This window comes from Cebus imitator, unplaced genomic scaffold (assembly GCF_001604975.1).
Source record: "Cebus imitator isolate Cc_AM_T3 unplaced genomic scaffold, Cebus_imitator-1.0 Scaffold119, whole genome shotgun sequence".
Lineage (NCBI taxonomy): Eukaryota > Metazoa > Chordata > Mammalia > Primates > Cebidae > Cebus > Cebus imitator.
The window spans coordinates 900,908-918,205 of NW_016107434.1; the positions used below are offsets into that span (position 1 = coordinate 900,908).

Consider the following 17,298-nt stretch of genomic DNA (forward strand, 5'->3'; position numbering starts at 1 on the left):
CTATGTTTCCCAGGCTGGTCTAGAGCCCCTGGCCTCAAAAGAGTCTCCTGCATTGGTCTCCCAAAGTGCTAGGATTAGAGGCATAAGCCACTTGTGCTTACCCCTAACATGATTCTTAATGGTGAAAGATCTAAAATCCTCTAAGATCAGCAGCAAGGCAACAATGTCCATTCTTACCATTCACTTTTATATAAGGTAAAAGATTAAAAAAAAAAAAAAAAAAGCATAGTAATTGAAAATGAAGTCAAATGGTCTTTAAAACAACATAGTTGTCTATGTAGAAAATCCGATCACATCTACCAATAAGGTAAACTATTAATAAATGGGTTTTATAAGGTTGCAGTATATACAAAATCACTTATATGTCTCTATAGTAGCAATGAACAGATGGAAACAAAGAAAACTATCATTACTAATATTATTAAGAACTATAAAATGCTTACATAGCCATCAATCCATCAATACTTAGATATCAATCTGCCCAAAAATGTGAGATATATGCATGGAAAACTACAGAAAAATTTCTGAGAAAAATGTTAAATGAACCAAATAAATGGAGAGATGCCAGGTTCATGGATCAGAAGATTCAATATTATTAAGATAGCAATTCTTCCCAAACTGATCTGTAAATTCAGTGTAATCCCAACCTAAATCCCAGCAGGGTTTTATAGAAATTAACATACTGACTCTAAAATTCATATGGTAAAAAAAGATCTTAAATAGCAAAAAATAACTTTGAAAAGAATGACAAAATTGGGGGACCTACTATCTGTTTTCAAATTATAATGTTACAGTCATCAAAACAGTGTTAAATTGGTATAGACAAATCGATTATGGAACAGAGAATTCAGAAAGAAACCCACACATACATGAAGAATTGATTTTTGACAAATGTATAAAGACAATTTAGGGTTGAAAAAAGAGTCTTCTCAAAAAAGTATTCTAGAACAATTTCTGTATGCAAGAAACTCATATCCAGAATACTAAAATATAAAATAAAAATGTCCTATCAAAACTCAATGAGAAAGAAACTCAATTAAATAATGAAGCAAGGATATCAAGAGAAACTTTTCTAGAGAAAATAGGTAACAAACATATGAAAAGATGCTCAATATATCATGAGAGAAATGCAAATTAAAATCACATTAACACATTTTTACACAACTATTAGAAAGCCCTGATTTAAAAAGACGACCATACTAAGTGATGAGGAAGATGGGAAGCAGCTGTAACTATCATAAGCTGCTGATGGGAATATAAAATGGTATAACCACTTCAGAAAAGAGTTTAATCATTTTGTAGAAAGGTAAAAATATACCTACCATATGTCCCAATCATTTCATTCCCAGGTATTTACCCCAGAGTAATAAAATCGTATGAGTATTTTACAAAACTGTTCCTATCAGCTTTATTAGCAATAGCCACAACTAAAAATAAGCCAAATGTCCATCAACAGGTGAATAGATAAATAAACAGTGGAATAGCCATGCAATTGAATGCCTCTCAGCAATAAAGAGATGAACTATTGATACATCCAACAACATATATTATCCTGAAATAATTGTGCTGAGTAAAAAAAGCTAGACAAAAAAAAAGTACACGCTGCATGGTTCTATTTACATAAAATAGTAGAAGAGCAAACTGATCAACAGTCACCGAAAGCAGATGAGTGGTTACAGGGGTACAGGGAGAACTGAAGGGATTAAGAAGGTGGATTATAAAGGAGCACCAAGAAACCTTAGGGGGTGGCAGGCATGCTCACTATCTCTATGACGGTGATAGTATTATAGATTTACACAAAACATTAAATCATATTCTTTAAATATGAGTTTATTCTGTGTCAGTTATACCTCAATAAAGTTGTTTTCTTAAAACATTCTTATTAAAATACTCCCAAAAAACATTTCGATTAAGAATAAAATATGAACTATGAACTCTATCTAAATAAAAAAAAATGTACCTTTCTTAACAAACTTCTACAGTCCATTTACCTTCTGAAGACAGACTGGTCTTTAGACAATTCATTCTGATTTGGTGAGTCAGTTCCATTTACAAAAAAACCCTCCCCATTCTGTAGATTTCAAATCCAACAATTCAGAGGTTATTAATATTCTGGATATATGGGAGCATATAACAGGATTTTATATTGATTCTACAGATAGGTATTTTGAATATAGAATATAGGCTCTTGAAGAACAGAGAACAAATGGCCCATTTTCTCCAACCACATGCAGGTGAACATCTAAAACTTATATGCTGGAGAGAATTTTAGTTTTTGCTTAACAAGTCCATCAACTGACAGGGTAAGTAGCTTCTTCCAGCATATGTATCACCATGACAGACATGAAGCTTCCTGGTGGAGTGGAAAGAGCAGGTGTGGAGTTCACAAAGACACCTGGGTTCAAGCGCTGCCTCTGCATTTCACTGTTCAGTTCTCACTTTTAACCCCTCAAAGGCAGGGGCTGAGTCCCTACTGACTAACACAGTGCCTGAATGTTTGCTGACCTGAACCTGTGTTTCTTAATAAAGCAACTATTTCATCCAGACTTTGTTTGGAAGCAGGTAATCTAGGAATGCTAGGGCTAGCGAGCAAGTCAAGGCTAGGTAAAGAAGAGGGTGACTTCAATGCTGGATGCAGATTAACATCATCATAATTTTCAAACAGAACAACGACAACAAAAATCCCAGAGTACTGGCTGTACTGCACACCAATTAAAATAGTTTTCTAAGGGTAAAGCCAATATCAGTATTTTAAAAACAATCCCTATGTGATTTCAACACACAGTGAAGTTTGAGAATCACTGCCCTAGATTCCAAGCCTTTTTAGTATCAATTTTGACTGAGCTCCATTATCCTAGAATTAGCCTCAGAAGTGGACTCTGTATTCTTGGGTTCCTGACACTATCTGTGCTCCTGACCTCACTTCCTACTGGTAAACTCTCATTTGTTTTTCCCTTACCCTCTCTGGATTATCATAATGATGTGTTTCCATTCCTAGAATAGCCACTCAATTCTTTGCTTGTTGGTTTGGTTTGGGGTAACATTTCAGAGCTATACATGACTCAGATTAACTCTGTCATAGTGGGTGTCAACGAGAAGTCATCCTCTCAACAATTCTCTGGTCCCCTGGATTTGTGAAACTGCTCAATATGGCCCCCTTGTAAAAATCTTGAATATGCCTGAAAAGAGTAATCATTTAGATGTCTTTCTAGCCAGAGAAACTATAATCCATTGACATTTCCTTATGCATCTGTTTTCCTTCCCTTTAATCCTTTAAGTCATTCTAGATTCACAGCAGTTGTGTCCTTATTACAAATATCACTCTAAAGGCCTAAGATAACATGTCTAGTCTTCGCTCAGTTTTGTTAAAATCAATGAATAATGGCAGAAAATACGAATTCCTCACTTAGGAAAATGTTATTCACATTCCACATGCGAAAAAAATGACATAACCATTATAACCATTATGAGAGGTCATTTTTATAAAAGTCCTATATACATAGAAAACAATTCTCTCATCCTGATCAAATATTTTGAGGTTACTCCAGCTAACAACAGTGTCAAGTATTTGTCTGGAACAATGGGACATCAATATCTCACAACCAACTCCATTTTAAGAGATGGAAAAAGCAAATGATTATATTTTACCTTTATTAAACCCCTCTCCAGTGCATTTGCTAATTATTAGTCAGTCTGTCACTTGTTGTTGCTACTTGATAGTATACGGCAGCAGTGCTCCTTCTGAGGCTGCTGTAATTGAAGGTTTGCAAGAGCTTCTATTGCTAAGGCACATACTCCAACTTACGACAGATGTGATCAGCCTTGTTTTTAACTAGACCGAAATAACTGGAAATCTGTGATTTGGCTAATTGCAGGGTTCCTGAAAGGATCTTAATACAGGAAAAACTTTGGCCATGCTCTGAAAAATACCTTCCTTAACTCTAACTGCTTGGCATTCCCATTCTAAATGCCTCTCCTCTCAAGCTATCACAAACCAGAGAAAGCAATTGCCAGACCATTGAGTAAATACTGATCTTTAAAACATACTTCGAGGTAAGAACTAAAGTCAAATCAATTATGTGGCAGAAGATACTAGCTTAGCATTGCCTTCAGGAGAGTAGACTCTCTGGAGCCAAAGGTTCAAAAATCTGACAGATAGAACTCAGCTCTTAATCTTTTCTGTGGTACATAAATGTGATGAAGACCGTATTTCCTCTGGTGCTCATCTCCCCTCCTATCCTAACAAGAAGACAAGAAATGGCTTTGAAAGATACATCCACTTGCTTCCTTTAATATTGTCCTTTAGGCCCTGTCAAGAGAGGTTCATGTCCTGTCCCCAAGCTTTAGGTAACTCTGCTCTGGCCCTCGTCTAGTTATTTCTGAATCCATGGAGTAAGGAGTTTATGGGGCCAAGGGAACATCCCCACCTGATTCCTGTTCCCTCAACCACCTTCAAGGCCACACTCCATGTATCAGACCTCAGAACTTCCTGATATTATAGCCCTGAGACCACTCCCAGGCCCTGTATGGCCATTTCTCTCAGGTCATTCACCTAAAAAAGAAGGCAGGCTACCAGAGCGTGCAACTCTGGCCTGAAAGCAGTAGTTTATGGGAATGTACATGGAGTTTGGATATGCAGGCTGGGGGTGAGCTTGACACCTTTCCATGTGTAGGACAGAGCTAAGGGTGGGAAGAAAAGGAAGGCAGGGTATGCAGTGTGACCATCTTTCCCTGCACTGACACACTTAGCCTGGAAATCCAAGGAATCTAGGAATTCTGAACTTTCAGCTCTTCATGTAGAATAGAATAAATTTTATTTAATGTCTGTTAATTTAATATGAAACTTTACATATTTAGACACATAGTATATAACGCTCCACTGGTACTCTTGCTCCAGGCCCAGTTTCATGCATCCCTTAAAGAAACTGGAGATTATCCTGTGCTTAGAATTTTCAAGGTATTCTTTGTCAAGTTTCAAATGAAAGAACTGTCTGAAGTTTTGGGAAAGCAACCAATCAACATAAGATTATAAATATTTATCTAAAAACCTTTATAAAATTCATTTGTCATTTTGTTCTCAGTTATTTTCTATTTTTAAAATTCCTTATGTTAAATACATTTATTTTGTGAAATAGGACTGCAAAAGCCTATCCATTTGAAAAGTCTATAAAAGTTTTTCAGAAAAATTAGGCATTTTCCTCACTATCCTTAGAGTTGAATTCTCAAAGAAAAAAAAAATTGAAAATACTATGGCTAATGTCACAATTCCTGACACATTCCTCAACAGCTGACTCAAAATATTATTGTCTGTCAGACATCAGTAAATACACTCAATAAATATCTACTATCACCTACTATATGCCAGATTTTGGGCAATCAAAGATGGATAAAACCAGTAGATAAGATGGAACTCAATATTAATTGGAGGAGATTGACAAGTAAACAAGCAATGACCATGTTTGATAAACGTTATGAAACTATTAGCAAAACACAGGAGGCACATCAAGCCCCATCTTGGAATGCAGGAAGGTTTCCCAAAGAGATGTCAGCCCAGCTGAGTGCTGAAATTTGCTGAATAGTTTATGCAGCAAAGAAGGCAATTAAACATGTCTAATCGGAAGACTTCTAAATTTCATCAGTGACATACAAAAAAGAGACAGAGGGGAACTAATATTTTTTTGACTGCCAGGCACTGTGAAAGTGCTTTGCATGTATTAAATAACTGACCTTCAGAGTCATAGGGCAAAAAAAGGTTTTATTCAGCCCATTTTATTGAGGAGAAAACAAAGTAAGTTGCTCCCAGTCATGGGACCAGACAGTGGCAGACTGAATTCAAACCCAATATTCCTGCCATTACTTCAAGGCTCACTAAATTGAAAAACCAAATTTTGCCCCATTTGTTTCAGCCAAGAAGCTTAGATTTCCTTTGGAAGAAGCAGAGACGTATATTAACAAAGTGCACTTTGGTTTTAAAGACATGTCTCTAATGAGAGCATGCCAGAATGGGACTGGAATGGCAGATGGAGGGGCTGAAACTTGTAGTTGCAATTGCCATGTTCTTGATCAGTGGTTGTTGGTCACTGTTCATGTGCTTCATAGCAAATGGTTCTTTCTCTGTTATTTAAGATCACTCAATATTTTCATTCAAACTGACCCACTTTATCTCAAACCACCAAAAGTAAGGCCAAGGTGTCCTCCCTGCCTCTTTGAAAGGCCACATGTTAGAGCCTATATATGTAATCTGACCTTAGACTCATAGAACTGGTTTCATTCTTTACTGGTCATGATCTCAGTATAAAAGTATACTTAGTAATAGAGGCCAAATTGTCAGAGAACTCACGTTCTGATTAGAGAAAGACGATGAGAAGGCTTTTTGTGTGTTGATTTCATAAAGAAATGTATTTCTGGTAGCCTTAAACAATTTGGGGATATATTTATGGTCCAAGTGCTTCTCAGATGCATTCTTTATCTCCTTTAACACTGTAGAAGCAGTGACTACAGAGTTTTGAGGAGTTGTTTAACCACGGTTCATACGTGGGACTTGGGATGGGGATGTGCTTATAAGAAAGTCTGCTTACATTCTTACTCAACAGCTCTGATTTTGGGGAAGATGACTGCATTGCAAAATTTAAATATTTTCAAGATTAGTTAAGCTGAGTAAGGATATCAATTTACCATAAAAGAAAACTTGTAGAAATGTTAACCTAAAAATTGATGGCTCTGTAGTTATTTGTGTGGGAAACAGATTTATACAAAAGCATTAGTCTATAAATAGTAATTGAATACTCTTATCATAAAATCTAATCTTTAATAGTAATTGAACATTCTTACTATAAAATCTAATCTTTAATCTGAAAATAGTGTGACAATTAGGTAACATTAGTTTTTATACAAACTAGAGGTTTATCCCATGAATAAAGAAAAGAGCCAAAATTCTAACCAACAACCTCCTGGAAAGACTACCTAGAGTCGGGAGAGAACTTCTTCCAACTCTGAAGAACTTCAGAAGCTGCTAAAGTTATATGCTGAAGAAATTTAGCAATTGTTAAAGTGTATGAGTTGTGTTGGGCAAAATATGAGACGAGGAAGATCCCATACATTCACAAATGGGGTAAGTTCTCCTTCTGTCAAAATACTCCATTACCAATAAGCTTGTATTATATACAAGTAAAAGTTCCATTTTAAACTTGGGCACTAAATGTTCCTTTTTGAAATTGCATTTCTTGGCCTCTCTGCAGACATTTGGTAACATCAGTGACTTTTTTGACATTTATTCCTTAAATGATCTCGACCATTTAAAACCAAGACTGGCATTCCCTTATCACACATCATGCCCTAAATGAATTATGCTCACTTAGCTAGTATATATTCAAATACTGTGCTCAGGGAATGTAAATCAATAGCAGTCTAAGTAAAACATCACCAGAAGGGAAAAAGTAGAATGCAACAAAGTAATATAAAATCCAAAGAGAAATTGTATTAAATTATCTATCACACAGACATCCTCCAGGCACTTCAATAATCCCTAAATTTGTCATCCAGTGACTCGATTATTTAATCAGCCTCTAAATGGTGAATGTTAAGTACACAGTAGGTAGTCAATAAATAGTTGAGTTGTTTTAGAATAAAGATAATTATGCGGAATTTTTAAGTAAGCTCTCATATTTGGGATTCAATTTGTAACTGTTCCTCAGAAAAGATATGACCAGTACGAAAGCTGGGAAAATAGTCTACCTGCCTACTGACTGAGTTTATCAGTTTTTTTAAATCCTTTAGAAACCTAAACTTACGCAATTTGATTTTCTTGTCATTTCTTTCCCTATACTACCAAAATTGATGCTTTCTTTACTATTTCAAACCCATCATGAAATTGCTAAACATCTAAAATTCAATTTGCCACATTACTGCTAATTTGAATAATGGCTGAATAAAACACAGGAAACGCTGAAACAGCATTGATTTCTAAAACATTTTGCACTTTCCTCCTCCATCCCTGTAAAGTAAAGCTTGGATGCCACGCACAATTACACAAGAAAATCAAGAAAGCCATTACATTCAGCATTTTGTCATGATCATTGTTACCATGGCAAAAAGTGGGCTTAGCTTAGCACAGCTGCCACAGGCGAGGTCCACTGGCCTTTTGTAAAGCTGAGTCACAATATAATGCCAAATTCTGTAGCTGGTCACCGGTTTTACCCTAGGACAAGACTATTACCCACAGCCACTACTGTCTCATTCCTTAAGGATCTGAGCCAATGTCATTTTATTATCGTATTCTTACTGTTGGCCAGCAGTCAAGGAACATAGATAATCTAGGAAGTTTACCACCTGACACACTTCCTGTTCTAAGGGGGAAAAACAATGTGTTGTGTGAACACTTGAGACCGCAATAATAGAAAAATCCAAAGTTTCGATGGTTGCAAATGACAATTTTGATATTGCAAATGACAATAGGGTTGTGTTGGAAATCACACAGATTTGGGAGTGAGAGAGAAATGCAGACCCACGATAACTAGCTCTACAGCATAAGCTTGGTTATCTGTAAAATGCGGACAAAAGTAACTTCCCAGGCATGTGTAGATATCAATAAAATCAGGCCCTCCCACTCCTTTCTTAATGCTGAGATTTCCATGTCTTCCGGAACATTAAGACAAGTTGGTAGGGAAACTATTCTCTGTTGTTGGAAGCTATACTATTTCCATCTTTCGCATCATTTGGATACTTTCCTCAGAGAGCTAAGGATAAGTTATTTTAAGGTCTGACAGTAAGCATAAATTTCATAGCAAAAGGATAAAAGTTCAGTGTCAATACTGTAATATACACCACATCTTATTATCCATATTTTAAGTGACGCCAATATTATCATTGTAAAATGAATGAAAAATGGAATATATACTAATTTCGACCTTATGCAGAGATTTTTAGTTTTAAAAAAATGAAGCAACACTATGAAAACGGAGAAGTTTAAATGATCTGAAATAAATACATTAATCAAAACTCTGTATTTACTACAAACACAGACTACTAGCATTTTTACCAGCTAAACAAAATATTTTTTTTCTAATGAGATTTCAGCTGAGTATCGTTTATCTTAAGAGAAAAATAATGGGTCCTTACCTATTCCAGTAGCTCCAAAACTGGTCATGCAGGTAGGCGTGGTGGCTACATTCATCACCAAATGAGGCTTTGCTTTCAATCCAGTGAATTATGTGTCCTTCTACAGCTAAGGGACAAAGCATTACTAATATACGGAGAAGGGAAGGGAAGATTGAAAATTCTGAACTCTGCACGGGCCGCTCTATGCTTCACATTAATGAGCACAGGCTTAGTTGTTACCATCATCTATAAAGTAATTACAAAACACACTGTATACGTTCATTACAAAGAACATTTATGTGACAATCATATCCCTTTGATTTTCATTATATTCTTCAAAACTCCCTTTTCTAGTTCTCAGACTGCCTGTATAACTCGACAAGTGACATGTCAAGCAGACCAAAATGAGTCTGGCTTTTCAACAGACCTATGTTTAAGGAATCTGAAATTTAGAGAAATACGTTGAAAATGACAACCAAAATATCTTTAGAAAACATGTTTTCCCAATATATGTAAAAGATTTTAAGACAGAATTCCTTTGAACCTAACATTTTCTGCCTTTTAAAAATATTTGCCAACTATTCACCCATTTACAGTATTATAAAGCTGATATTAACATAAAAAATTAAAAATTACACCCCTTTTCTCTAAAAACAAATACATAACAGAGTTGAAGAACTTACCAACTGGTACTTGTAAAATAAAGTCTGGTGTTTTGTCATAACCCTTTGCACGGAGCTGATCTTCATCTACAAGAAGAACAAAGGCAATTTACTTAAAACACTATTCAATTAACAAGACAGGAATATATTTGTTTTTATTTCTTAACTATGTATAAAAATTACTACCGCAGTCATACATATCTTCCTTATGCATGCAGTGCTGTGTCAGAATAAATGAACTTCCTTAACAACCCTGAAGTGTAAATATGCTTCAGATATGCATCTTTATTTTTTCTGCATTTTTGTTATTACAAACATCACTAATTCAAGGTGTCATACACTACCTTTTTTGTAATTGAAAATACGCCGAAAAAGTAACATGCTTACTGATTTTTTTTTTTTAAAGGCTTTCACCACTGTGAAAATTACAAATGTTATCGGCCAATATTGACAATTTTATAGTAAAGGCACAAGCACAGTGGCCTTTGCAATTATGGAAAAATGCTTTCAATAAAAAAATTAAGAAAGAAACTATTCCTACACACCAGAAAGGGACAAGGACAATGAGATCATCATAAAGAATGAGTTATCCTGCTTAATTCCTTTGATAGCTATTGTTTCTGGCATTTACCTGAGTTTTATAACAATATATAATTCTGAAAAGCAAACAGGCTTTAAGATTTTTTTTTTTCTAAGTCTGTTTGATTTCTTGGTCTCCTGTAAATATCAATGATCTATTCAGAAGGAAACAAGGCAGGAAAACAGGAAGCTGGACAAAGTTGGAAAAAACTAGCAAGGTGCTTGTTTAAAAAAAAAAAAAAAAAACCTCCAATATTTTCTAAATGCTGTCCTTGACTTCTAATGGCATTACAATGTGATTTCTGAAATGGGGAGTTCTCCATTAGATTTTGGAGTGACCTGGTCATTCAATTCCAGACATGGCTTTATGTCTTCACCCAACCTCAACTAATGGCCCAACCAAGTAACAAGGAAGGCTGTGTGGTCTCTTAACACCTACTGGGCTGTTGACATTGTCATGCATCCCATTCGCCTTCCTGCATCACCTTTGATTAAAATTAATGGCCCATTCCCAGTGTTGGGTAGCTTATTTCCAATCCATTTGTCAGCCCAAGACAGTGGTTTCATGGCCAATGTTCAGAAACTCTGTTTTAGAACACTGTTGTGCACATCTTGAAAGGTCAGCATTTTAAATGTAAATAACCTTTTAATGACAAGACACATATTTAAAGTAGACATTTAAGTTAAATCTTGTTAAAAGTCAATATCCTTAAACTGTCTAGATTTTGAAGGACTGGTGCCACTATTCAAACCAATCTCCCCTCCTTAAAATATAAGAAACCTCAAGTTAACTATCAAGTTAACGAAATACAAATTAAAATAATACAACTTTAAAAACAAGAGAATTTGGAAAGTGGGCTGTAGATGAACAAGAGTGGACAAGTTTCTGTCCTCTAACTATACTCTGACCACAATGAGAATATTTAATAGAAAAGGCATTTATTAAAAAATCAACTCCAGTGCCTTGAGCTGATGTTTCAGTTAGCTGATGAACAGTTTTAAAAGCTATGGTGACATTAAAAAAGACAGATTAATATTTCATTAAAACTATCCTAGCTTCATCAACCTTAGCAGATGTTAAAATCTGTTTCAGAAAGAAAAATGATTAGGTTTTTGATAACAGTACAAAACAAAATTGGAAAGGTCACCAAGCAATCCAAATGTACTCATTAAAATCCCTTTAAAAGACAGATGCTGCACTCCTGTTCACGGCACCAAAATTACTAGCATCATATCTGTGATTTAAACTACATGGCTGACTTAATATGAAGATTAAAAATCCCAAACCCCAAAACCTGAACATAAAACACAAAGTGTGGCTGGGGACCCTTCCCATCTTTTTGTGGTAAACTTCAATGAACTACAACTGGCTCATTCTCTGTTTTTCTCTCTCTCACATACATACACCCCTGTCTCTCTTTTTCCTTCCCTCTCACTCTTTCTCTCTCAACAAGAAGCTGATTCAATAATAACTGTACCCAAAGGATAGCATTTGGAAGTCTGTGTCACCAGCAGTGATATTTGACTTCTATTTTTTAGAATAAAGAGGTTATCCCAAACATCTGAAATACTATGTATTGGGCATCTTCTCCTTCCTTTAATTTATTTACTAAACTCTCATTGCACTATCTCCTGTTTCAACCATTGGCTTGCTTCCTTCATCCTAGATCTAAGAAAGAATGAGGTAACAACTTGGCAAAGTTAAGAAGAAATGATGGTACCACGGTAGGAAGCAGCATTTAGGAGTGAGTGATGTTATTCACCTGTTCTAAGCCCCAGAACACTTAATGTCCCCAAAAGATAATTGAGTAAAATACATGTGCATGTTTAACAGTATCCACGCCTTTACAAAACCTATCTGGATTGACAATAATTTTCTTTCTTAATTTAATTCCCTACATATCAACAAGGCCCAAAGGCACCAAATAGGCTCAAAGTTCAAGGTTTTATGGGATTAACTCTCACTGATATCTTTCATCCTTGGTCCCCAATGTCTGTTCTACATGTTCATCTGAGGTTCACCTCAATTGTAATTGTAAAAAAGACAGCATCTCTTTCCTTAATACTGATGTGAAAATTCTTCTTTGATGTCAAGTTTTTTTAAGATGAAGTCTCGCTCTGTTGCCCAGGCTAGAGTGCAGTGGCACGGTCTCAGCTCATTGAAACCTCCATCTCCTGGGTTCAAGCAATTCTTCTGCCTCAGCCTCCCAAGTAGCTGGGATTACAGGCGCATACCACCATCCATGGCTAATTTTTGTATTTTTAGTAGAGACCGGGTTTCCCCAAGTTGGCCAAGCTGGTCTTGAAATTCTGACCTCAAATGATCCGCCTGCCTTGGCTTCCCAAATTGCTGGGATTACAGGCGTGAACCACCATGTCTGGCCTCAATTATTTTAAATAACACTGGAACTATCCACTCCATAACATTTTAGTAGAATTCCCCCCACAAAACCCATCTGTGCCTGGTCCCATTGTTGGGCAACTCTTTTTTCTTTAGCTACTGATCTGTTGATATGTATTATTTATCTCTTTTATAGTCTGTTTTACAATTTATGTTTTTCTTATAATACTTTGCATATATTTGAGCCAAGTAGTTACTTATGATTCTTTGAATTTTCTAAGTGGAAACTAGATGTTTAAGTAACATACACTGTTTCTTCAAGTTTCACTGTTTCTTCAACAGTGATATAAGCTGTTTTCTTCACGAAAAAAATGATAAAGATTAAAAACAAAATAATAATAATATTAATTAGAATGAAAAAAAGGTAATGGCAATAATATGAAATAGTACTTTTAGTATGCCTTCCCCAAATGGTTGGGAATCAATATGAAACCAATCTTCAAATCCTGCCTATGTGTCTTACTCAGTGAATATAGCAGATACAAAGCAAGGGTCTTCTGGTTTAAGGTATACATTTAAAAACCCAATGTATTTCATAACCATTAAGTTAATGTCATAGTTGAAGTATTCATTTTCAAAAATAATATAGGAATGTTAGCACTTAAAAGCAGATCTGTTAACCTTCAAATTCACAAAACACAGATATTTAGATAATGGGTACCTCGGAAACATTTCTGAACTAGTAAAATTGTAGAGATTACTAGTCCAGCATTCCAATTTATACACAATATAACTGGCCTAGAGAAGTTAAATGGCCTATCAAGACCTAGATCTCTCAAATCACTTCAGATACAGGATAAGTGCCATGTCAACCAAGTTCCAGTTGGTCCCAGCAGACCATATGCCATTCTTAATTATGCAAATATTTAAATTTGATCGAATGTAATATTTACAAAGTGGGGGAAAATTTATTTTTCTCTTGGAAGATCTTGAAATATAGGACAGGTGGACTGCCATTTGTAAGATATCTAGCTAACACCTGCCTGAAAAGGAGATGAACTAGATAGCATCTTGTTTGCTAGCACGTCAATGGTCCTCTCTCCAATTTATCTTAAATAAACCAATAAAACCACATCCAAAAATGATGTTAATTTTTAAAAACAATCCTGGTCTTCATTTATTTTGAAGTTATTAAGGCTGTTTTTAGAGGGCATTTTTAAAAAAGAAATTACACAGGCATAAAGAACATTCTGAAAGTTTAATTTCTCTGGCCTTTGAATTACCCTCTTCTCCAAATACCCAAAATATCCAAAGCAATTAAGTACTAATTACACAATTTCTTTTCTTAAAATAAAAGGCTGACTTTGAGTCAGCAAACAAAACACATCTGAAACTAGTTAACATATTCTTCAGAATCACAGGAGGCGGCACGATGACTACCAAGAAAAGGTTTCAGAGCTTTGGGTTTGTTTAAGTTTTATATTTTAAAAGTATAGTCATTTCCATAAAAGTCATGCAGAACTCCAGTTCACAACATCTGAAAATAAAAAGTCACATTCTGACATGCCGTTTATCTATGAATCTGTAAAAAGTTTTCTAAAATGCTAGATTAAAATACACTGTATGGTAAGAATCTTCTTAATACCTAGTGCATCTTTACTAAATTGGGGGAGGGCAAAAAAGACATGTATCAATACATATTAAAATTATAGTGTATCTTTTCTACTCTAGTAACTAATTTTGTTTTACTGTGTTTTTTTCAAAATACTGTATCATTAAATATTTGGAGTTACGACCTTTGTTATCTGTATTTTTATGTTCTCTAAGAATAGGGTTCACAGCCTTTTCTATACAATTTAAGAAGTCTGTAAAGTTTCAGTAATAGGTATTATATGCTATGCAAATCGTGTGCAAAGGTACACGGAACAGACATGCATTTAATGGGGAGACCAATAACACAGGTAAATGAAATCTTTAGAGAACTCAAAACTTCATTATAGCTGTTAGTTTCAACCTCTTCCCCCAAAGCCTCTTATCAAAGCCAATAATAAGGAATAAAACTGACTGCTCTGACCTTGTCCTTTGCTTATGTCTTTAGGGGATAATACTACTAGTGAAAACTGAAATGCCTTAAAGATAGGAAACAAATGAGAGGTCAAGAAGCTGGGACAGCATAGAGAGGCTAGGTAAGCAACTGGTAGCTGTGGAGAGGCACAGGACACGAATATCAGCAAATAAAGTAAAACTCTTCTATATTTTATACCAGATTATGCTAAATCCTTTTCACTGTAGATGAAGCGACAAATCAACATGGTAGAATAAAAAGATACAGGACAAGTTGTTGAGAGGGTAGTAGCAAGGCCAAAGGACAATTTGTTTAATCATGACAAGTCACTAGAGACCCTTCCAATTCCAAGATTCAGAGGAAAGGCTGAATGTTAGCTTTTGTCGCCCTGGTTCCTTTAGCTGTAGTCACTGATGTTAGACTGTCTTGCTGGGCTAGCTCCATCTGTCACCGAACCAGTCTCAATGGAGGGAGGCACACTAGCAATTCTGAGACATAAAAAGGATCTCCTACACAGGCAGATGTGCACATGGGTGAGTGTGAGCGAGTGCACACATGCACAGGACCAAAGGTGTCAATTCGGCAATCACAGTAACGGGTTTGAGCCCCAATGCCTTTTGGTTATGGGGAGTAAAACCCTAGCCTGTAGCTAATTCTCTGCAGGGAGAGGGAGGTTTTTGATTTTACTGTCCTGTATTGTATGTCATCCTGTCAGGCATTGCTACCCTGCTCTCACAATGTGATTCTCATAAGTGGGCAGTAATGTGACCCCAAATCACCCCACCACAGGACTGGACAGACTAGCTGATCAGATTCCTTTCTGAGGTTTTTTTTGGTTTTGTAGACAGGGTCTCACTCTATTGCCCAGGCTCCCAGGCCTAAGCAATCTTTCCATCTCAGCCTCCCCAGTAGCTGGGACAACAGGTGTACACCACCACACCTGGCTGTTTTTTATTTGTTGTAGAGTGGGGGTAGGGGGGTTCACTATGTTGCCCAGGATGGTCTCAAACCTCTGGGCTCAAGCAATTCTCCCACCTCAGCCTCCCAAAGTGCTGGGATTACAGGTGTGAACCACTGCACCTGGCCCTTTCTGAAATTTGTTATGTGGCAAAAGACAATCACTAACTGGGTTCTGGGATTACAAACTCTAAGGATTAAACCAACTAGCCATCACCAGCAATCATCTTTGTGACCTGACAATAAAGCCAACATAGACAAGAGCAGAGCCCAAGAAGGAGAGAAGACAGTAATCACATTGTTTTGCCTTCTGGATTCTATTAAGAGACACACCAGAAGGAAATCTCTCCTTTGGACTTCCCCAGTATATATTTAAATCAATAAATTCTCCTTTTGTGTGTGTATAATCTGGTTTGATTGGATTTCTGTCACTTACAACCAAAATAGTTCTAACACATGATTAGAGACCCAAAAGCAGATGATCCATGGACATGAGCTAACTAGCAAGAGCAGTGGTGAGGGAGGGCCAGGAGCAGGGAGCACACCTTTATAAGTGATAGCGACAACTCTTCTTCACAATTCCAGGGAGCTGAATCCCCAACTCAGCCAGTAAGATAACAAAGTTCCAGAAAGTATTTCATCTTCCAGGAGCATCTGTGTTTATGGTCCTTTTCTCAGTCCCAGGAAGAAGGGTGCACAAGCCCAGTCAATAAGGAGAATAAGTAAGAAAGTCTCTCACCATGACAATCTCTTCAGAAAGAGGAGAACAGGACCCAAATTCTCCACCTCCCACCCCCAATTTCATGTTCCTGTTACTCTAAAAACGGCATCACATTTTCAACCTTCTGATAGACAGGAATTTAAATGGTGGATTCCTTATGAAATACCCAACCATCTCCGTTCCCTTCAGCCTACATAATTGTATGTTTTATTTCTGGTCTCTTACTCTCTGCCGCTGAACAATCTTGGTTTTCTAAATCTCATCTGCTCCTGCTGCCTATCCTTTACCTGAAGTTATAATCCCGTTTGTGACATCATAATCACCTAGCCAGCAGAGTGTTGTTGCTTCAGGTGAGGAATAAAGAAGCAGGGGCAGATGAGCTCTTAGAAACAAAGATCCTAATTTCTTACACCAAGGGACATCATTCACTAAGTCTATTTGGCTTTACAGATTATACTCTCTCAGAGTCCCACAGTTATACATGAATGCTACACAAGCACCCCTGTAAAATTTGTTAGTTTGTCCAAACATGGGGGTGAGGCTGAGGCAGGGACACAGCAAATGTCTCTCAGGTGTCACTCAAAATAATTGTTAGCATCCACTAACAGGGAAACACTCACTGGAAAGAATAAAATATCTCCAGAGCCATCCCTATTAGGCCAAACTTAACAAGAATTTGCACCAGACAGTGGCTGTGGCAGTCACTAATGAAAGTCCCTCCAACCTGGAGATACGCCAACCCATAAAAGATGGATAGTTTATCTGCAGTCTTTGATATGAGCGCTTTCATATTTTATCTAACAGGGCAAACTGTCTTCTTGTCTTCTCATTGTCACTATTTTCTTTTTCTTTCCTTTTTGTCCAAAGCTCTAAAAAA

The 17,298-nt window shown here is 36.4% G+C and overlaps 1 protein-coding gene across 4 annotated transcripts in view; it reads right to left on the reverse strand.

Moving 5' to 3' along the window:
- Nucleotides 1-17,298, reverse strand: part of CDIN1 (CDAN1 interacting nuclease 1) — a 275,096-nt gene that overhangs the window by 144,563 nt on the left and 113,235 nt on the right. For 3 of the 4 annotated variants that reach the window (XM_037742369.1, XM_037742367.1, XM_037742368.1), the window contains exons 9-10: nucleotides 9,780-9,845; nucleotides 9,118-9,241 (exon numbers count right to left, since the gene is read on the reverse strand). In XM_037742369.1, coding sequence (XP_037598297.1) covers nucleotides 9,118-9,241; nucleotides 9,780-9,845 — 190 coding nt within the window. The remainder of the gene's footprint in view (nucleotides 1-9,117; nucleotides 9,242-9,779; nucleotides 9,846-17,298) is intronic. The other variant, XM_017539511.2, reaches the window with a different exon arrangement.